This window comes from Phoca vitulina, unplaced genomic scaffold, assembly GCF_004348235.1.
Source record: "Phoca vitulina isolate PV1807 unplaced genomic scaffold, GSC_HSeal_1.0 scaffold19, whole genome shotgun sequence".
Classification (NCBI taxonomy): Eukaryota; Metazoa; Chordata; class Mammalia; order Carnivora; family Phocidae; genus Phoca; species Phoca vitulina.
The window spans coordinates 25,965,739-25,986,749 of NW_022589722.1; the positions used below are offsets into that span (position 1 = coordinate 25,965,739).

Below are 21,011 nucleotides of genomic sequence, written 5' to 3' on the forward strand. Positions count from 1 at the left end.
ACCCTGGCGGGAGGGGGGTGCTGGAAAGGCCAGGCTGAAGGTGGCCCCCCAGGACTGCTCCCCACTTTCTGTGTGTCCCTGGGTGGCTCACTGCCATCTCTGGCCCTCAGTCTCCAGATGATGGTGAGGTGTGGACCCCAAGGGGCTGGAATTAGGGCATAGTGCACTGCAGTGCATATAGATCTGGGGTTTGGGGTTCTCTGCCCTGGTGATTCTGGGCAAAGTGGGTGCTGTCTCCAGACATGGCTGTGGGCTTATGGTGCCTCTGGCCCGTCTGCCTCCAGTGTCATCAGCCGAGCGCCTGGTCTGAAGCTGGTAGTGGAGACACTTATCTCTTCCCTCAAGCCCATCGGCAACATCGTCCTCATCTGCTGCGCTTTCTTCATCATCTTCGGCATCCTGGGGGTGCAGGTGAGGGGTACTCAGGCTGGGCAGGCATTGGGGTGAGCTTCGTGGTTGGGTAAAAGGCTCCACATTCCTGTTCAACTCTCCCGACCTTGTGTTAACCAACCTGGGGCCTCAGGTGGCCCTGGTAGAGCACCCACGGTCCTGCCAGCTGCGAGCTCCCAGTCCAGGGAGAGGGGCAGACACAGACTTAAACGTCTGAGCGCAAAGAAGCCTGGGTAAATGGGATCACGGGGGTCCAAGCTTCACAGAAACACAGGGCTGGGCTGGGGGCAAGAGTAAAAGCATCCTGGAGGAAGTGGCCTGGGCACTGGGCCTCGAAGGAGAAGTGATTCCACAGGTCATGGCGGGTGGAAGGTGTTTCAAGGGAGGGTGGGCACATGTGTGGATGTGAGCTCAGGAGCCATGGCTGGCCCAGAGACAGGAGCCAGACGGGGGGCTGGGCCAAGGTGGGAGAGACCTGGAATGGCAGCTAAGAAGCTGGGGCCAGTTTCTCCGGGGGTGGAGACCATGGAGAGTCTCTGACGCAGGCAGGGCCTTGAGCTAACTCGGATTTTGGCTTGGAGCCCAGGATTAGGATGGGACCTTAGGGCTGGACAGGGAGGAGCAAGGAGGCACATCATAAAAGTGTGTGACAGGGGGATGGCCAGAAGGCCCTGGGCCCTCTGGGGTCTGAGCTGCAACCGAGACCTTCCTCTTTCTTGTCTGAGTCCTGAGCTGAGGCCCCCAGTCTCCTCACCTGGTCCTGTGGTTGGGGTGGAGTTGCAGCGGAGCTCCGGGCACAGGTGTCCTTTGGGGCTGCTGCGAGATCTGTAACAGCCGCCTGGGCAGGAGGGGTTTGACGCGGACTCCATGCGGACAGTGGCCCTGTCCCTTCCAGGCAGATTGCCTGGGTCCCTAGAGAGGGTCCCTTTACTTCTCTCTCTCACCCTTGAGGATATGCGGGCAACTTTCTCCCGTGGAGTCCCTGTCCACATCCCCAGGACTGAGGTCTGCGGAAGAGCCCAGAAATCAGACAGACAGTGACTCTGCCCCTTCCTAAACCTCATATGACTTTGGGGAAAATTACCTAACACCACTGGGCCTCAGTCTCCTCATCTGTGAGATGGGCTGAGAGTAGCCCTACCTCATGTTGGGGGACTTGGTGAGATGGTGTGGTCGAGTGCTTGGTCCAGGTTATGCACAGAGGAAGTGCCCCCTGCGGGGCGGGTCCCTTTTCTGACTTGCATCCCCTACCCCCCGGAGCACTGGCAGACGGTCCGCTAACCCTGTGGTCCTCCCCCCACCCCAGCTCTTCAAGGGCAAGTTCTACCACTGTCTGGGTGTGGACACCCGCAACATCACCAACCGCTCTGATTGTGTGGCCGCCAACTACCGCTGGGTCCACCACAAGTACAATTTTGACAACCTGGGCCAGGTGAGTGCCATCCGGGTACCCCTGCCCTGACCCCCCCGCCCCCCGCCAGTGGATGGGGGTACAAGCTCTTCAGTGCCGACAGCCTGGGATCACAGATCAGGCTCTGGTCCTGCTCTGCCAGGACTGACCCTGTGACTTCTCCTTTCTAGGCCTCGGTTTTGTCTTCTGCAAAATGGGTAGAGGTGGAACTCACCTCACAGGCTTAGAGATCCTGAGTGCAGAGTGTCTCAGGAGTATGTGGTGCTTAGGAGGTGCTTCAGGGAACACCCCCCACCCCAGGGACCCTGACAGGAGTTTTAGAGACAGCCAGACCTGGTTGTGAATCCCGGCTCTGTGCCACTTACTGTAGGTGTGGGCTCTCTGAGCCTCGGTTTCCTTATCTGTAAAATGGGAATGTGATGGCCTACCAGGCAGGCAGTGGTAACAGAGTGTAGCAAGCCCCTGGCCCAGGGTGGGTTTCCTCTCCCAGCACCCATCTATTCCGCTCTCCACCTCAGTGGGCAGGCAGGCCTCCTGCCCAGTTCCTGCCTTGCCCTTGGTCCCCTCTCCTGGGGGCCTGCTGGGTTTGACCCATTGCATAGTGCCCCAGATGAGAACCCACAGTGGGCTGCCTCCAAAGAGCTTTATACTAACCCCCCCACCCCAACAACTACTATTTCTTGAGGGCCCAGCCAGGTGGCTAGGTATAATCAGAGGGAGAGTGCCTTCCCCAGGTCACACAAGGAGGGAACAGGATCCAGGTCTGTGGGACCCAGGGCCTGTGCCCTGCTCCTCTGCCAGGGACCCTCTGGCTGGATGCCATTGAAACTCTCACCTCACATGACCAGGGATCCCACTCGTCATGCCCTCTGGGAGAGGAGCTATGGGGCCATAGAGAAGCAACGAGTGGACAGGGAAAGCGGTCAGGAACTGGGACGCCGGAGCTCCCCTAGGCCCTGCAGATTTTCCAGAAACAGTGCCTTTCAAGTTGTTAACGACTCAATGGTTGATAAAACCGAGGTTTTTAAAAAAAAGATATTCCAGGAAGCTGAGGGAAAGCCTGTGGGGACAGTTCGTGAGCTTGTTCCCGACTCCCTGAGCTCAGTGCCAGGCCCCGGGCCCTGTTCCCATGGAGCATCCCTAGCCCTTTCCCATTCTGGGCACGCTCGATGCCAGGCTGACACCCCTGGAGCCAGAAGTAAGGTGTCCTCAGCGTGCACATGGGGGAGTTACAGCACGGCCCAGAGCCTTTGGCTGCTTGCTGGGCCACTCAGGAAAGTTCCGGTGTCTGCGGTTCGGTGCCCTCATCTGTAAATGGGGAAGTGATAGCAGCTATATGCTTCCCTGGCCCAGGCTCTGCACTTCAGGCCTCTGTGATCCCAGGGCCCACAGGAACATTTGCCCCTTGGCATGTGAAGGCTTCGTGTCCCTCCCTGGCCACGAGGGCTCCCTCTGTGTCCCTTGCTCAGACCTCCTCCTGGGCCTGAGCCCTTTCCAGGCAGCCCTCAGCACCATTCCCACCTGGAAGGGAAGAGGAGGAGTCTGTGCCTTGGGGGATGGGAAGTAGGGGCCCTTGCGGGGCAGGAGACCCATCCCAGAACCCCATTTCCCTGCCCAGGGCCCTGGGCCACAACAAATGAGCAAGTGTGCTGGAAGTATGGGGGAGCTTCTGGAATGTGGTGTGTGACCTCTGGTCAACCGCTGGTGGTTGGGGCTCTGCAAGAATGGGTGATGGTGCTGTCCAGCTCAGAAAACCTTTATTGAGTACTTACTGTGTGCGAGGCACTGTGCCGTTGCTGCAGGACCAGCCCGTAGTCCTGTTGAGGGGACGTGAGCGTGCTTTGGCCTGCCATCTGTGTAGGAGCCTTGGCTGGTGTCTCCTGGGCATTCCTTCCAGTTAAAGTCTCACATTAGTGAGGGTAATTATTGCCGTTTACAGACAAGGAAGCTGGGGCCCAGAGAAGTTGAGGAACTTGCCCCGCGTCACCCAGCCAGTGAGTGGCAGAGCTTGGGCGGTGCTTAGGGCTCCTGACTTCTCTCGTAAGCTCCTGTTTTCAGGTGCTAGAGGCCTGCTTGGGGTGAGGATGGCAGGGCCCCTCATGTTTGTCAGCAACCTTCTAGTTTAAAGTGTTAGTAGACCTGGACGTCAGGCACTTAAGCATTAGCTACATTCTGTGGACAAGGGGACAAGAGCTCACGAATTTTCTCAAATTAATTTTCAGAGCTGAACCCAGGACTCCTGGTCTAGTGCTCATTCACCTGCAGCAGTGTCTGCAGGGTATATGGCAGGCACATAGTAGGTCCTCAGGAACGGTTTGTTGTCATTCTCAGGGAAGGTCTCTTTGTCTCTCTGCCTCCTGAAGGCAGAAAGATGGAGAGCTGTCTGCACCTACCACTGTAGGCCCTCCCCTTCCTGTGTCTTCCAGGCCCTGATGTCCCTCTTTGTCCTGGCCTCTAAGGACGGCTGGGTGAACATCATGTACAATGGACTGGACGCTGTCGCTGTGGACCAACAGGTGGGGGTGGGCTGGGGCCAGGGCAGAGGGCAGTGGAGGAGGGACATGGTGTCTCTGGGGCCCAGTTGTCTAAAACTGGCATCAGCAGGACCCAGAGCCCCCGGGATCTCTCCCTGTCAGCCATGGCCCACCCTTCACCATCCTAGCCTGAATCTTCCACCACTAAGCTGCTCTTAGATAGCATAAGCCATTGTGCCATTTGCTTTGCAAATCCCCCTGCTGTGCAGCGAGAGCATGCTAAGCTGGCTTCTGCATGGAGGGTCAGAGCCTTGTGCGTCTAGAACCAAGTGCAGGAGCAGGAGAGGGGCTGAGCCAGTTGGCAGAGGGACAGCAGGGCAGGCTCCCGAGGTGAGAGAGTGCCATGTTCAGGGAGTCCTGTGTTGAGGGCAGGAGGTGGTGGAGGGCTGGAAGGTCAACAGGCCCCTGCGTGTGCCAGGGCTAGGGCTGGAGTTTCGCTGAAGGCAGTGGGAGTCAGGGAGGGTGTTACAGCTGGGGTCGGCTTGGGGAGGGGGCTCCCTGAGGCTCAGCACGGCAGTGCCCCGCCCCGCCTGCCTCAGCCCCATCTGCTCCCCGCAGCCCGTGCCCAACCACAACCCCTGGATGCTGCTCTACTTCATCTCCTTCCTGCTCATCGTCAGCTTCTTCGTGCTCAACATGTTTGTGGGCGTCGTGGTGGAGAACTTCCACAAGTGCCGGCAGCACCAAGAGGCCGAGGAGGCTCGGCGGCGAGAGGAAAAGCGGCTGAGGCGCCTGGAGAAGAAGCGCCGGAGTGAGTGGGCAGCTGCGGAGGGCAGGGCCTCCCGGCCGCCCGCCCTGTCTGTGCCCAGTCCTCCCGGTGCCGCGGCCCAGCCTGGGTCTGCCCCCAGCCTCTGGGCCTCCGGGGCTGGAAGGGAACAGAGGGTCGATCCTGGGCAGAATTTCCCTGTCCAGGTGACCTGATCCCCTGTTGCTGTCCACCAAGTCCACTGGTGACCCCCTGGTGGCTCAGTTCAGCTGAAGGCAAAGGCCTGGATGCGGAGCCCTGAGCTGTGGGACCCCCTGTCTTCCCCCCAACAGACCCAGAGCCCCTGCCTTGGGCGTGTTTGGGGTTGATGGGGACAGTCATTGTCCTGCCCTCCCCCACCTCCTACCACATTCCCTTGTGTGCCGCCCCCCCTCCCCCCCCCCACTGGCTGGGCAGAGGAGACCTAAATCTGACTCTCAGGGCCTGGGGTGTTCTGACATCTCTCCCCTTGCTTCCTCCCTCCCCTGTGCTATTCCCCCCTTGTGCTCTGTTCCCCCACCTGGGCCCCAACCCTCTGTGGTCTGTGCCTCCCCCCCTCCGCCCGCATCCCCCTGCAGAGGCCCAGCGGCTGCCCTACTATGCCACCTATTGTCCCACCCGGCTGCTCATCCATTCCATGTGTACCAGCCACTACCTGGACATCTTCATCACCTTCATCATCTGCCTCAATGTGGTCACCATGTCCCTGGAGCATTACAATCAGCCCACGGTGAGCCCTGGGCCCAGCCCCAGCCTGAGGTCACATGGTAGAGTTGGGTCCTCAGCAGGACCCAGAGAAAGGGTGAGGCAGGAGAGTCTGAGCAGCACCCCCATTTGGGTCCCTGTGTCCAGGAAGCTCATGGCTTGGTAGGACAAATGAGAGAAAGGGAAATGTCACTTGTTCCCGGTGAGTGGGGAGGTGACATTTGGGCCCAGCCTTGAACATGGGTTCCAGTGGCAGTGGTGTGTGCAACGTGACTCTGAAAGACATGCTACAAATATTAATATTAATTAATTACTACAAATATTAACTCTAATGCTCACAGCAACCAAAGGTGGGGGAGGAGCCTTTCTACAGATTTTGTAGAGGAAGAAACTGAGGCTCAGAGGAAATATGCTGCCCAGATTACTCAGCCTACAAGTAGCAGAGCCAGGACTGGAACTCAGATTTGCCTTCAAGGCCTACCATGTGGCCTCCACTACTGCCTGGGCACGTGGAGCCTGGGGGAGGGGCATTCCTGTGGCAGGACCATTGGAGGCAAACACTGGCCTGGGGAAGAACGACCAGTTCCCAGTGAGTTGCCAGCAGCGCTTGTGAGGGGCATGTGAGGAGCATCTAGGGACAAGTGCATTCTAAAAGTCTCAACATATTGGAGCTGGGGAGACGAAGTGTGAAGCTGAGCCTCCAGGTGAGGAATTGGTATCTTATTTTAAATGACAGGAGAGGTATATTATAAATGCAGGGAAAAGGAAGGCAGCCATTAGCAGAATGAACAGTAATTGTAGAACTTCCAAATTAACATGAAGAAGTAGAGTAACAATACCAAGTATTTCTTGTGTGCCCAGCACTGGACTATTACCTCACTTAATTTGTACAGCAACACTTTGACGTAGGTACTGTTATCATCCCCCATTTATAGATTTGGGAACTAAATCTCAGAGAGGTCAAGTGACTTGCCCAAGGTCACATAGTGAATAGGGAGTATGTACTGGGCCAGGATTCATAGCTAAGCAGCCTGGTTCCTAACCGTGACCCCTAACCATTACTTCATACTGCCTCCAAAGAGGGGTAACTGGACCAAATCAGCAGAAATAAGGAAGAAGAAATAGCGATGTAAAACAAATAGTACACGTTAATTAAAATGGAGAAAATAAAAGCAGATATAGAAACCATTGCACTAAATGTGAATGGACTAAATTCTCCCCTTAAAAGGCAGAGACTTTCTGAGTGGAGGAAGGTGGAGGGCAGGTCATGGGGTCTGGATCATGCTTCTCTTTGCCCTCCATAGTCCCTGGAGACAGCCCTCAAGTACTGCAACTACATGTTCACCACTGTGTTTGTGCTGGAGGCTGTGCTGAAGCTGGTAGCGTTTGGGCTGAGGCGCTTCTTCAAGGATCGGTGAGCAGCTTGGCTGGGCTAGGACAGCATGGAGTGGGCTGCAGGATGGGGAAGCAGTCCTGACCCCTGGGGAAGCCTGGAACAGCTGGAGGAGGGAACCCACTAAGTGGGCACTGACGGCCAGGGGCCCCCAGTGCTGCCTACAGCTCTGAATAGGAAGTGATTATGGTCCCACCTGATGGATGCAGGGCACACTCCCATGTCTCTTCAGCTCATCTCTCATGGGTCCTCTGTAATCCACAGGCAAAACAGGGCATGTTCAGAGAAGATGGACTAGCCCAAGGCCACACGGAGGCAGCAGCTGGCTCAGGATTCCAATCTAGAAGTCATAGCTTATTCCTCCTCCCCTGTAGGAGGCCAGAGATATTTATTTAGCCTGGTCAGCCTCTTGCTTGAGGGATTGGAGGCTGTGGGGGGGCAGAGAGGGAGCCAGAGCCAGTGGGGTCTGGTGGGGCTAGTAGGGAGGGTGACCACACATCCCCGTGGGCCACAGCAGGAGGGTGGAGAGCTGGGAAGCTCCTCCCAACCTAGGCATTTCTAAACCAGAGTGCCCCTCACCCTGCCTCCTACTCCTGCCCTCCTCTGCCTGGCTGAGCAGGTGGAACCAGCTGGACCTGGCCATCGTGCTGCTGTCGGTCATGGGCATCACGCTGGAGGAGATTGAGATCAACGCAGCACTGCCCATCAACCCCACCATCATCCGCATCATGCGGGTTTTGCGCATCGCCCGGGGTGAGGGGCAAGGGTGATGGGGTGGGGACAGGCAGGGGCGGGATGGGACTCCAGGAGTGGGGTGGGGGGCAGGCAGAGGGAGAGGCATGTAGGCATATAGGCATGATGGGTTTCCTGCTGAGTAGGGAGAACAGCACCCAGGAGGAGCACACACCAGCCACCACACACACTTGCCCCATGTGTACACATTCACGTGCCCTTGTCCACAGACCACTCTGTATAGCACATTGCACCCCCGCCTCCTTATAACACCATGACCCATGTGGACCAGTCTCAGGTTGGGATGAAAGGAACTCAGGGCAGCTGGGAAGACACCGGGAAGTGACTCTAGTTCCTCATGGGCATGTGTCCAACACTGGCCGGGACGCACAGTCCTCAATGCTTCTTAGAACCTTCGCTTCTCCCAGAAGCTCCCTCCTCACCCCGAAGGTGGGCCTACACCCCTTTCACAAACCTCCCGCCTCAGTGCTGGCCCGGGTGCCTCTTGCTCTCTTGCTCCTCCACCTGCAACAGCTTGAAGCCTCCAGGTTCCCAGGTGGGGAGGGTGTGGAGAAATTCAGCTCGGAACACTGGGGCCCTCTCTAGCCAGAGGGAAGGGACAGATGTGGGCACTCGGGTACTTTGGCCTTATCGCAGTGAACTATGTGCTCACGGACATACTTTGGTCCCACTGTGCACGTGTGCCCTCCTCCTCTCGGACACCTGCACCTCGTGCATGCATGTCTTTGTGCACACCCTTGTTCAGCAGCACCCATGTTCTTACGGCGTGGCATCACAGAGCTGTCCCCTTTGCTCACATGCTCCTCCGGCTTCTCCCTTTTCCTCCTCACTTATGCACGCGCACACCCCAACTGCCCTGGGCTGAGTGGGCCGGGCTGGGTCTCACCCACAGTGCTGAAGCTGTTGAAAATGGCCACGGGGATGCGGGCCCTGCTGGACACGGTGGTGCAAGCTCTGCCCCAGGTAAGAAGTCCTCCTTCCGGCGGCCCGCCTGGCTGTCACTGGTGTCTCACAGGTCCTGATGTCCCTTCTCCAGCCTGCCCAGAGCTGGGGCTGAATCCTGTCTCCAGAGACACGGTTTGAGCCCGGGGCTGTGACAGAGGGAAAGGGCCCCCTCTGCCTCTTTCTTCCCGACTTTAAGTGCTCACAGTGCCTGCTCCCTGAGCTGACCCTGAGCTGGGCTCTGAGGACCCCTATCCGGCCCTCAGGAGTCTCCAGGCTAGTGGGAAGGACAGATGCCTCCGGGCAATGTGGGGAGGATGGGAGGGGTCCTGACACTCCTTGGGGAAATCAGGGAAGAAGACAGGGGACTCGAGCTTGACCTTGTAGGGTGGCTTGGCAGAAGGAGGTGGTGATGTGAATGGGAGGTTCAGATATGACCTGTTTGGTGGGGATAGCATGAGACCCTGACCTGGGTGGAAACCCTAGGAAGTAGGAAAGCACCCCCCTCCCCACCCCCATCCCACTGGCCAGTGGAAGGGAGAGAGGATCCGGGCCATAGAGGGTGCATCTTTCATCCTCCTGGGAAATCCTCAATCCCAGTCCTCCCCTTCCCCACTGTCCTGACTCTGTAGGGCTCCCCTTCTCCCTCCCCTCAGGGTGGCCTCTGCTCTGAGGCGAGTCTCATACACATTCATTTATTCATTGATGACTCATCTAGTCTCCAGGAATTTTAGGCATCTTAAAATAAAGGGCATGAATCCAGCACGATAAAAATGAGGATAAAAGATTAACAGCCCTGGGAAGGTGGAAGCAAAGCTAATTCTCTCGGGGACATGGGCTAAGGATGCTAGCGAGTTCCACTCTTGCTGTGAGCGTCCCAGCAGCCTCCTTACAAAGGGAAAGCGACACGGCTCTCGTCAGGTCTGGAGGGAAAGCAAGCAGGGGTGTTCATTCAAAAAGACGTGGTTCTTCCTAACATGAAATCCATTTGGAGGAATCTGTCACATGGAGATGCCCAGGAGGTCCCAGCTTCAAGTAGGAGACAGGATAGTAATTACAATCACATCAGCACTTCAAGAGATGTGCATGCCAAGTACTATGTAGCATGGGGGACTTACCCTCAAAATCTGTTAGCTGTCATATGGACATTGGACATTTTCTCCATTCTGTGTGAAGTGCTATGAAAATGACACTTCCCACCAGGATCTGCCCCCTGCAGAGGGAAGAGGCAACAAGGAAGGCTTCTCAGAGGAGGTGACTTGTGACCTGGGCTTTGAGGGTGGGGCAGAGGCATTTACCAGGTGAAGACAGAGAAAGGGTCTTCCCTGCAGGGGGAACGGAATATGCGAATGGAGTCTGATTTCTACGTGGTTGGAGTCTGGGGTGGGAAGATTAGGCTGGGAGGGAGTCCACGGGTCTAGGTCACAAAGGGGTTCGATGTCAGGACAGCAAACTCGGGCTTTATCCTGTGGGCAGCGGGCATCATCAGTGGGAAGGAAGTCCTCAAGCAGAGCTGCCTTTTAGAAGTGGGTTGCAGGAGAGGTTGGAGGCAGGGAGGCCAACGAGGAGGCTGCTGCAGCTGTGCAGGCTCTGGGAGATGCTGAGGGTGGAAGGAGGGACTGATGGGGAAGCTGAGGTCCATCCTGGTTAAGAAGTGCTGCTCACCGGCCCTGCAGAGGGTGGGAAGCTGACCTGAGGGCCGGGGCCATGCTCACTCCTTTGTTTTGTAGGTGCTCAGTAAGTGCTTGTACCGTTAATGAGCAGAACATCTTTTAATTAGTCAGACGCTATTGGTATGATTGTCAACAGCTCAGAAGGAAATTGTCCTCTGGAGCAGAGAAGCATTAGGAGGTTGTGGTTAATATGGTTTACTTTTCTTTTTTTTTTTTAATTTTTATTGTTATGTTAATCACCATACATTACATCATTAGTTTTAGATGTAGTGTTCCATGATTCATTGTTTGTGCATAACACCCAGTGCTAACATGGTTTACTTTTCAACAATTAATGCAAACCCTCAGCTGATCCTATTCATGCAGGCCTTCTGAGGGTTCCAGGAGTTATTCCATTTCTAGGGCAAGAATATGCTCGAGCCTTATCTTATCCATAGCATGAGTTACAGGCGGTCTTCTGCGTATGGATGGATTTGAAGTAGGTTTATAATCTGGGACATTTTGTTCCCACAGGAGCCGTGGGACGGGGGTGGCTGGGTTTGCAGGAAGCTTCTGGGGCTCACAATCCTGCGTGAGTCCTCTGCTCACTTCCCTCCGTGGCCAGGCCGCGAGCTGGCCGGAGGAGGCAGGTCCGACTTAATCCAGCCATGTCCCTCCTCTCAAGGACTTCTCAGCCCAGCAGAGGACGGTGACAGGGACCCACAGGTTACACTCCCACTGTCAGACTGCCTCCCGGAGGGATCCAGGCAGGCTTTGTGGAGGAAGCAGCACTGTTGCTGAGAGCCCCCTCCCTCGCTCTCTGCATTCATTCGTGGGACGTGGCCTACCACACGCTTGTGTGGAGGAGCGATTGTGCTCATGGGGTCAGCCTGCCGCGTTTGAATCCCAGTCCTCCCACTTACTAGCTGTGTGACCTCGGGCAAGTCACTTCACCACTCAGTGTGTGTCTTTCTCATCTCGAAAATGGTGTAACATGTAGTTCATAGATCGTTGTGTGGAGTGAGCGAGCTCATGAATCAGAAGTGCTGGAAACCGGCAGCTCAGGGGAAAGGCTCTACCCGCATTCTGTTATTCTGTGCCATGTGCTGGACCTGGCCTACCCCGGGGGCCGCTGCGGGGTAGCAGCCCTGGGCACAAAGCCTGACCCTCAGGCTGGCCCCGCCCACTCTCCCCCACAGGTGGGCAACCTGGGTCTTCTCTTCATGCTGCTCTTCTTTATCTACGCCGCCCTGGGCGTGGAGCTGTTTGGGAAGCTGGGTGAGTGACTCCCCAAGCAGGCCTGGGCTGGCGAGGGGGCAGACCGGGCCTGGAGGAGGGTCTTAGCAGGGTGGGGAGGCTGGAGACACCGGTAGAGGGTCACATCAGGGTCTCTGTATTGGGGAGATGCCCCCACAGCAGGCCCGTGTGGTGACGGAGGGGTGACCCTCAGCCATCGGCGCCCTCCCCCGGGATGGGTAGTAGCTTTTGAGAGATGCTAGCCCGGATCCACCTGCATATGGTAGGCCTGTGCAGCAGACCCCAGCTGTCTGACCCCCCCAGGATGCCCCCCTCTGGCCCCATGTGCCAGTGCTCACCCTGAGCCAGCACCGCCCCAGCGAGCAGAGCGGGCAGGGCGCAGGCTGAGGGCAACACAGCCCATGCTGAGCCAGCCCTGCACAGGGTTGGTTTCAGAAAGCCAGGCTCTCTTGGGGGCTGGCCCTCACCCCTGCATCCTTCCTCTCAGGACCTGATACACGAGTGAGGGGAGGAGCCAGGCTTGCCAGAGTCTGAGCGCCAGCTTGTGTGTCCCTCCCTGAGCCTCAGTTTCTCCATCTGTGGGCTGAGCACAGTCCACACGCACCTCCAAGGATTGGGGATCCTGAGATGAGGCTGGGAGGCCCTGGTGCAGGGCGGGCCGGGCGGGGGACTCTGCAGTGGGACAGGGCTGACCTCTTCTCGCCTTTCAGTCTGCAATGATGAGAACCCATGTGAGGGCATGAGCCGGCATGCCACCTTTGAGAACTTCGGCATGGCCTTCCTCACGCTCTTCCAGGTCTCCACCGGCGACAACTGGAATGGGATCATGAAGGTACCCGTGGGGAGGCTGGGGAGGGAGCAAGCAGGCTGGGTTCTGGGGTCCAGGGTCCTGACTGCTAGGGCTCCTGCCCAGCGCTCTACTGCACACGGGAGGGGATGCCCAGGGACCTGCCTGGGGCTCTGAAGCCCAGCGAGGTGGAGATGAGCCCAGAAAGCGTCCTCTGTCGACCCCTAACTGCCGCTCTGGGATCAGTGCTCGGATTCTTGGGGACCCGCCCAGGGTCAGAGGGGAACTTGGGGCCCACAGCCCAGGGCCAGGGGTTGCAGGCCCCGCTCCTCCTCGCGCGGCGGAGGCTCCCTGGCTGTGTGTGGCCCACAGCCCGGCCGGGGCAGGGCGGGGCTCACGGAGGGCAGAGACGAGCCCCTCACTGAGCCTCGGCCCGGGCGCAGGACACGTTGCGGGACTGCACCCACGATGAGCGCAGCTGCCTGAGCAGCCTGCAGTTTGTGTCGCCGCTCTACTTCGTCAGCTTCGTGCTCACGGCCCAGTTCGTGCTCATCAACGTGGTGGTGGCCGTGCTCATGAAGCACCTGGACGACAGCAACAAGGAGGCCCAGGAGGACGCCGAGATGGACGCCGAGCTGGAGCTCGAGATGGCCCACGGTCTGGGTCCCAGCCCGCGGCCGCCCGGCAGCTCCCCGGGGGCACCTGGCCGGGGCCCGGGCGGGGCGGGCGGCGGGGGCGACGCCGAGGGCCGCCTGTGCCGGCGCTGCTACTCTCCGGCCCAGGTGGGCAGGGGTGCAGAGGGCGGCACCACGGGGCTGAAGGGGCAGCCGGGCCTCCGAGGCCTCAGGCAGAGACCTGGGTCATTTTGGGCCCCGCCCTGCGCAGCTCCGTTGCAGGTTGAAGGGGTGACCCTGTGACGAGGGGGTTGGGCCCCGCCCACCCCGCAGTCCCCCCCGGACCCGGCCGATAATCCCGCCTGTCCCCACCCCGTCCCCGTCCGCCTAGGAGAACCTGTGGCTGGACAGCGTCTCTTTAATCATCAAGGACTCCTTGGAGGGGGAGCTGACCATCATCGACAACCTGTCTGGCTCCATCTTCCATCACTACTCCTCGCCCGCCGGCTGTGAGAAGTGTCACCACGACAAGCAAGAGGTAATGGCAGCCTCGGAGGGAGCTGGCGCCTCGTGGCAGGGGCAGCGTGACGCCTGGTAGGGGCCAGCCCAAGGGAAGAGCCTGGGCCAACTTGACCAACGCTGTTTAGCTCCGAGGAGCGCTGGGCCTGGGGGCAAGTGGACCAGCTTGGGAGGTCATAGTCCATGGCAATGAGGCTGCCCTCGGGCCCAGCCCCGGCCTAGCACTGTGCTGACTCTGACGCCATCGTGTTGTCCCCGACCCCCTGTCCAGACGGGGCCCCCTGTGCGTGGTGGCATAGTGTCCGTGCTCAGCAGATCTGTGCCCCTCTAACCACCTGCCTGTGTCTTCCTGGAGGACCAGGCCTGCCCCATCCCAGCCCCCGGGGTGACCTGAGGCGGCCACCTCTCCCTGCAGGTGCAGCTGGCCGAGACGGAGGCCTTCTCCCTGAACTCAGACAAGTCCTCCTCCATCCTGCTGGGTGATGACCTGAGTCTCGAGGACCCCACAGCCTGCCCACTCGGCCGCAAAGACAGCAGGGTGAGCGGTCCCAGTGGGCTAGTGGGGCTGTCCTTGTAGGCTGACGCTGCTTCTTCGCAGGGCACCAAAATGTAAGCGGCACCTGCTGTGTGCTGGGCTCTTCTCTCTTGTTGGTCAGATGAGGGCAGTGGGGCTCAGAGAGGTGGAGTGATTAACCTGAAGTCACGCAGCAACAGGCCCAGCCAGGGCCCCAGTCACGGCATTCAGTGGCCTCAGCCACTCCTTGTTTCTTTGGATATTTTTTATCCATTTAATGGGGGTTGTCCCAAGCAGGACAAACTCATGGTGGGGTGGGGTGGGGGGCTCGAGGCTGAAGAGAATGGAGGACAGTGGCACTAGACGCAAGCACCTACTCTGTGCCAGTCACTTGCACTCAGTGTGTCTGTCTCCCCCCTGTTGGCGTTCGGGATGATTTGGCCCCATTCAGCACCTGAGTAAGTGCGGGCTCTGAGGCGAGAAGCGGCTTGCTCACCTCACACAGCTGGAATGGCAGAACAGGGAGGCCAGCCCTGGGGCTGGTCCCCAAGCTCTGCCCCTGAGGTGGGCCGTCTCAGGAGGCCTGGAGACCCGGAAGGGCCACTGTGTTCACGTGGCAGACTTAGGCAGTCGGGGCACATGGCAGACTGTGTCTCCCGCTGGGCTGGTGACCTCAAGGCCAAGAGGAGCTGTGGAGGGGGAGGGCACTGCCTGGCCTGAGGTAGGGATGCGGTGGCCCTGCCCGTGAGAGCCTCTTTACCCTAGACTGCAGGGCAGCCTGGGTCTGGCACCACTGTCCCCCAGGGCCGTCCTCCATCAGTCCCCTCCCTGCCCTCTGCATCCCCTCCCTAACAGCTGATAGCTCCTCTAACCCCCCTCCCAGCCCCTTCCTGCCTCTCCCTGCACCCCTGTGCTCTCCCACACAGGAGGTTGGCATGCACCGTTTCTGGGGCCTGGTTGGGCCTCAGCAGGTGTAGTCGGGTTTTATTCTAGACTCAGAGAGCAAGTCATGGGGGTCCATGTGCCTTGGAAGGGGGCCCTGAGGCAGCTCTGAAGGAGTTTGCTGGGCAGGGGTCACCTTGGGCTGCAGGGCTGAGAAAAGGCTGGGCCCAGGGAGTGCCGGAAGGACTGCCAGGCAGCTTCGGGGTGCCAGACCCAGGAAGGAGGGCTTACTCTCTCGTTTATGGTTGTGGATGCCGTGGCTCAGCAAAGGGAAGGGAACTGCCCACCATCCTGCTCACAGGGAGGCCCCTGCCACCGCTCTACCTGTCTGCTGATACCTTCACCAACCTGGACTTGACTTTCGCACTGGGCCTGGGTCTGTACCAGGCACTTGGCTACAGAGACAAGGAAGACCCTTGGGATCTCAGGGCCAAGCGAGGAGTGAGCAGGAAACTGCAACCTGCCTGGGACACCAGAGAGGGCTTCCTGGAGGTGGGGCCCTTTCACTTGGGTTTTGGAAGATGACCATTGTTGGCCAGGTGGGAGAGGCGAGGAGAAGGCCATCTTGGACAATGAGAGTGGCCCGAGCAAAGGGCTGTGGAGCAGGGACATAAAGCCCACCACCCTAACCCGCCTCCCTTTCCTGCAGGGTGAGCCAGACACACCTGAGCCCATGCACACAGGAGAGGTGGGCGAATGCTTCTTCCCTTTGTCCGACACGGCCGCCTCATCAGATCCTGAGACCTTCCTGTGGGGGAGGGAGGCGGTCCCGTCCAACCCCGTCCGGTCCTGGCTGAAACAGGAGAGCAGCCTAGGTGAGGGGGGAGCCCCCACCAGCTCCCCACAGCCCCGATCTCTGGTGGAGGGGAGCTGAGGGGCTGGCTGAGTGTTTTTCTTAGTGTCTCTGCCCAGACAATTGTATTGAGTCCAGAAAGAACCAGATGGTTAACGGACAATAAAAGATGGGACTCTCAGGTCTGATATAACAATGATAAAAGATCAAGAGCCAGATAATACCAAGAGGTGAGATAATAATTATCTAGCAAGCTGGTCTAGTAGGAGATTCATGCTGAAGTCCTGGGAGCTGCGGTGAAAAGGGAAACGGGTCACACAGAGCTCTCATTAAGCAGAAGGAAAGCTGCCAAATTATTGTGGTATTTTTCTAGAGCTGAATTTGAGAGGTGTTTATCTCACAGATCTTCATACAAGGTGATTCTGAACAACAGAAAGCCTGTTGTAAAATGTCCTGAAATTTACCCTTCGGCCCTACCCTCAGCACCCTGTGTTCGTGCTTTGGGCTTGTGGCTGGGCTGTGGGCAGAGGACAGAGGACCTAGTTCCCTTGTTCGTCACTCGGGCTCACCTTCACCTCCAGTCCTCTTGGAGGGTGATGGGAATCTGGTTCCATAGCACTGGCTGGGGAAGAGAGCAGAGAGATGAGCTTAGCAGTAGAGAGACCTCCCAAGACCCTGAGCCCACCCCAGGTACTTTCTGGAAGGCCTGGCATTGAGCCCCTTCCAGGAGCTGGGGGTGGAGTGGCTTTTCTAAGGACTCTCCCTAAAACCAATGGCCTTGGTGGCTGAGGTGCCAAGACCCCAGACTTCCTGGACCAGAGTCAGGGCGCAGGACCCAAGAACCATTCTGATTGAATAAAATCCCATCCTCTTAAGTTAACCATTCATTTGTGTATTCCTTAAATAATAAGACGACAAAGAACAGGAACCCCTCCTCCCCCCGCTGGGGACATTCAAGCTATCCAGCCTGGGGTCCCTGTTTCAAAAAGGAAGGAACTCAGGGGTCCTTGAGCCTGGGTCCACTGGCCCCAAAAGCTTGTCTTTGCCCAGTGGCCAGGAATCAGAGTGGCTGGCTCAGTATTTCTTTCTGGCTTTCGCAATGGAGACACCAATTCTCAGACACGGAGACTTAGCCACGGTTCCACAGCCAATTTGTTAGGAAGCCCTCTGCTTGCTGGCTTGAATGCACCCACCAGGGGCCCACCAGCCGGAGCCCCCTCCCCAACCCCCTCTTCTCCCTCCCCAGCTGCACCCCCGAGGCCCTTCTCCCCGGATGCCTCCAGCCCGCTCCTGCCCATGCCTGCAGAGTTCTTCCATCCTGCTGTGTCTGCCAGCCAGAAAGGGCAGGAGAAGGGCCCTGGCGCTGGGACCCTCCCCAAGATTGCCCTGCAGGGCTCCTGGGCATCCCTGCGGTCGCCGAGTGTCAACTGCAGCCTCCTCCGGCAGGTATGGGCACGTCCCCGTCTCCAGGAGCTTTCCTGCTGGGGGACATCTGAGTGGGGCCTTGATGTCCAGGTGGAGATGGAGGGGCAGGTCTGGGGGATGGGAGGTCTGGCCTACAGGGCCCCCTGTACTGCACTGGCCAGGGCTGCCTCCTGGGCATGCAGAGGGCATGGAGCGCAGAGCAGAAAGGCCACGCAGAGCCAACAGCCCCACGCTGTGGGTGGGGTACCAGGACTCAGGGAGAAGCAGGAGCTACCCCAGTTCCCACCGTATGGCGGAAGCAGAGCTGGGCCCAGAGCTAGTCCAACTACTGGTCCCAGCTCTGTGCCAGGCTGTGTGCGAGGCTCGGAAGCTGCAGCGGGCAACAGAATACAAAGTCCCTGTCTCACGGCTTACAGTGTACTGTTCAGTGTATGTGTTGCAGGGGTGTGAGAGGAGAGATGGTAAGCCAAAATAAATGCATAAAAAGCATAGTCTATTTGAGAGTGATACATGCTAGGGAGAACATTGACCCGGGAAGGGGCTATGCGGGGAGCAGCTCAAGGCGCTGGGAAGGCAGTGAGGGGTGAGGTACACGGATGTCTGGGGAAGAGATTTCCAGGCAGCAGTGGCCAGGGCTGGGGGGTCCTGGGGGGAGGGGGACAAGGGGGAGGCTGGTGGGCAGAACGGTCCCAGAGGGCTGGAATGGGGTCCTCAGGCCACCGTGTGAGTGTTGAAGTGAGACCACCGGGGCAGCGACCCCCGTGAGGGCCACCCAGAAGCTCGGCCGGGCGGTGGTGTCCCGGAGGGGAGAAGCAGTGCGGTCCTGGGTGTATTCTGAAGGGAGTTCCCGAGGGATCGGAGGGGCTGCATGTGCCCGTGTCTCTGGGAGGGGCAGCCTGCCCCGCGGCGGGACCGGGACCGGGGGACCGGGGGACACCCACCCGCCCGCCGCCCCCTCCCCCGCCCCAGGCCACAGGGAGCGACACGTCGCTGGAGGCCAGCCGCAGCAGCTCGGCGGGCAGCCTGCAGACCACGCTGGAGGACAGCCTGACCCTGAGCGACAGTCCCCGGCGCGCCCTGGGGCCCCCCGCCCCCGCCCTGGGCCCCCGGGCCGGCCTGTCGCCCGCCGCCCGCCGCCGCCTCAGCCTGCGGGGCCGGGGCCTGTTCAGCCTGCGCGGCCTGCGGGCGCACCAGCGCAGCCACAGCAGCGGGGGCTCCACGAGCCCGGGCTGCACCCACCACGACTCCATGGACCCCTCGGACGAGGAGGGCGCGGGCGGCCGCGGCGGGGGCGCGGGCGGCGGGGGCGCGGGCAGCGAGCACTCGGAGACGCTCAGCAGCCTGTCGCTCACGTCCCTGTTCGGCCCGCCGCCCCCGCCGCCGGGGCTCACGCCTGCCCGCAGGGTCAGCAGCACCAGCAGCCTGGCCGCCGGCCCCGGCCCCGGCCGCCCGCGCGCCCCCGCCCGGCCCCGCGGCCTGGCCCGGAGCCCCTCCTGGGCCGCGGAGCGCAGCAAGGACGCGGGCGGCGCCCCCTCGGCGGCCGAGCCGCAGCCGGCCCCGGGAGAGCTGCAGCCGGGGGACGCGGCGAGCAAGAGGAAGAGATGAAGGCTGCAGGGGCCCCGCCGGACGCCCCGTCTCACCTTCTTTTACCTCAGGAGCCAGGGGGGCAGGCAGCAATACTTCGGCCACAACCTGGGCGTCGCGCAGGGGGCCAGCCAGCGCCGGGCCGCCGAGAGGGTGGGCGTGAGCAGGGTCTGGGGTAGCCGAGGCTCGGCCGTGGCCCTTCCCGTGCATATACATATACATATATATATGCATATATATAGAGAGAGACAGACATATATATTTATTTTTTTTACTGAGAGCTTATGATTTCCAGAAAGTGCTAAAGTTGGGTGTGTGTGTGTGTGGGGGGGTGCGGGCTGGTTCCCCCACAGGGCTTTTGCCTGATGCTTAGGACCCAGGCCAGACCTACCCCAGGGCAGATGGTCCAGCTGGGGTGTCAGCCGCTGAGCTCTTTGGTATCTCCCCTGGGCTGGGAGTACCTTGGGAGATGCTCTCAGGCCTCTGAAGTTCCCGTGGCTGGGGAGACAGGCTCAGAAGACGTGAAATTCAGGGTGCGGTTTTTTTTTCTTCCCAAAACGCCGCTAAGATCCTCCTCCCACGTTTTGGGGTGTCTGTCTTGTTCCTGACTGTCTAGTTGTTGTGAACAGTCTTTTGTAGATGCCCCAGAGCACACTCTTAGTCAACCAGTTAGATGTCTTTCTTTAGGAAAATCAGGGGTGAATAGTCGTAATTTCTTAGGGCAGGGGTGGGGGTGGAGGGCAGCTCCAAGGCTGGGCAGGGGGCTCAGCCAGCGGGCAGGGCATTTCCAGGGGTGGGGGGTCTGCCATGGCTTTGCCCCTAGGGAGGCTGAGGGCAGGCAGGAGGCAGCAGGAGAGAGGAAGGGTAAAGGGTATGGAGCAGGGCATGCAGATGCTTGGAAGTCAAGAGTACCCGCCTGGTCCGGGCTGGCCAGGCTGCCCTGTGGGCGCCCTGGGCTAATGCAGTGGTGGTGGTTACTTACCCCCTTTATCCTCCAGGTGGGCTCTGAGCCATGGTCATTCCGGGAGGTCGTGCTCCCCCCTGGCCCCTGAGAAGCTCTGCCCCTTCCAGTGGAGTTCAGGGGAAAGCAGACTCAACAGATTCTAAGCAGGGGTGGGGGTACCTGCCTAGCCCTGGGACCAGCCTCGCTCCCCTGCCCCCACCACTTTCCCAAGCTGCAGATCAGGTTTCACTCTAGCAGTGCTTCCCAAACGGGTTCACAGATGGGTATTTTTTCTTTGAATAGTTATGCATTTATTTCAGTATTTATTACAAAATAAACAGTACATTGAACCCGTGATTTCACAGACATTGCTTAGGTCAAGCGGAAGTCTTCAAAAGTGAGCGGATTTCAGGTCACTCTAAAGAAGTGGTAGAGGCGGTCCGCAGGCAAGTGGAGTCCTGGGGTGGGGAATGCTGCAAGTTTGGGAGGCGCTACCCTTTCAGCAATAACCGGGCCCTTTGCCTTTGTGAGATCTTCTCAGATGGCTTCAGTGGGGCCCTGCAGAGGGGGCCTCGTCCTCGTTCCCAAACCCTGACCTTAAAGAAGGGCCCTGCAGAGGGGGCCTCGTCCTCGTTCCCAAACCCTGACCTTAAAGAACTTGCCTTCGGGCTAGGCTGGCGAGTGGTCCTGGGGGGGGCTTGGCTGCTTGCATGGGTTCCGGGTACCTTCTGGGCACTTGGGGCCTGGGCACTGCAGCAGAGGGAGGAGGCAGCGAGTGACTCAGGCTTTGTGGTCTGCAGAGCCCTGCCCTCCGGAGCTGGTGCAGGCAGTGGGGAAGGGTGAGCAGGCCCATGTCCCACACGAGGAAATTGAGGCCTGGAGAGGTTGAAGTGGCCAGCTCAGGATGCCTCAGTGCCCTGGAGTTCTGCAGGGGGCCAGAACCTGGGTATGTGGGGTATGAAAAAGTGCACCCAGTGGTCAGAAGGAGTGGGGTCAGAAGGCGAAAGCTGCGTGTGGGTCTGCTGGCACCATGGAGCTGGGCCAGCGTGGTGGTCAGACCTGCATCAGCCGTTGAGCCTCTGGAGCTTGGCTCTCCTCCCCTAGAAGT

General features: G+C 59.2%; 1 protein-coding gene across 2 annotated transcripts in view; it reads left to right on the forward strand.

Moving 5' to 3' along the window:
• The window catches only part of CACNA1I (calcium voltage-gated channel subunit alpha1 I), a 113,016-nt gene extending 92,756 nt beyond the window's left edge, over positions 1-20,260 (forward strand). The window contains exons 22-37 of one of the 2 annotated variants that reach the window (XM_032416306.1): positions 285-411; positions 1,697-1,822; positions 4,228-4,317; positions 4,894-5,086; positions 5,659-5,810; positions 7,090-7,199; positions 7,798-7,931; positions 8,824-8,894; positions 11,725-11,803; positions 12,493-12,614; positions 13,013-13,351; positions 13,575-13,721; positions 14,118-14,240; positions 15,808-15,973; positions 17,198-17,397; positions 18,346-18,981. In XM_032416306.1, coding sequence (XP_032272197.1) covers positions 285-411; positions 1,697-1,822; positions 4,228-4,317; positions 4,894-5,086; positions 5,659-5,810; positions 7,090-7,199; positions 7,798-7,931; positions 8,824-8,894; positions 11,725-11,803; positions 12,493-12,614; positions 13,013-13,351; positions 13,575-13,721; positions 14,118-14,240; positions 15,808-15,973; positions 17,198-17,397; positions 18,346-18,981 — 2,815 coding nt within the window. Of the gene's footprint in view, positions 1-284; positions 412-1,696; positions 1,823-4,227; positions 4,318-4,893; positions 5,087-5,658; positions 5,811-7,089; positions 7,200-7,797; positions 7,932-8,823; positions 8,895-11,724; positions 11,804-12,492; positions 12,615-13,012; positions 13,352-13,574; positions 13,722-14,117; positions 14,241-15,807; positions 15,974-17,197; positions 17,398-18,345 lie in introns of both variants that reach the window. The other variant, XM_032416305.1, reaches the window with a different exon arrangement.
• The last annotated feature ends 751 nt before the right edge of the window (positions 20,261-21,011 follow it).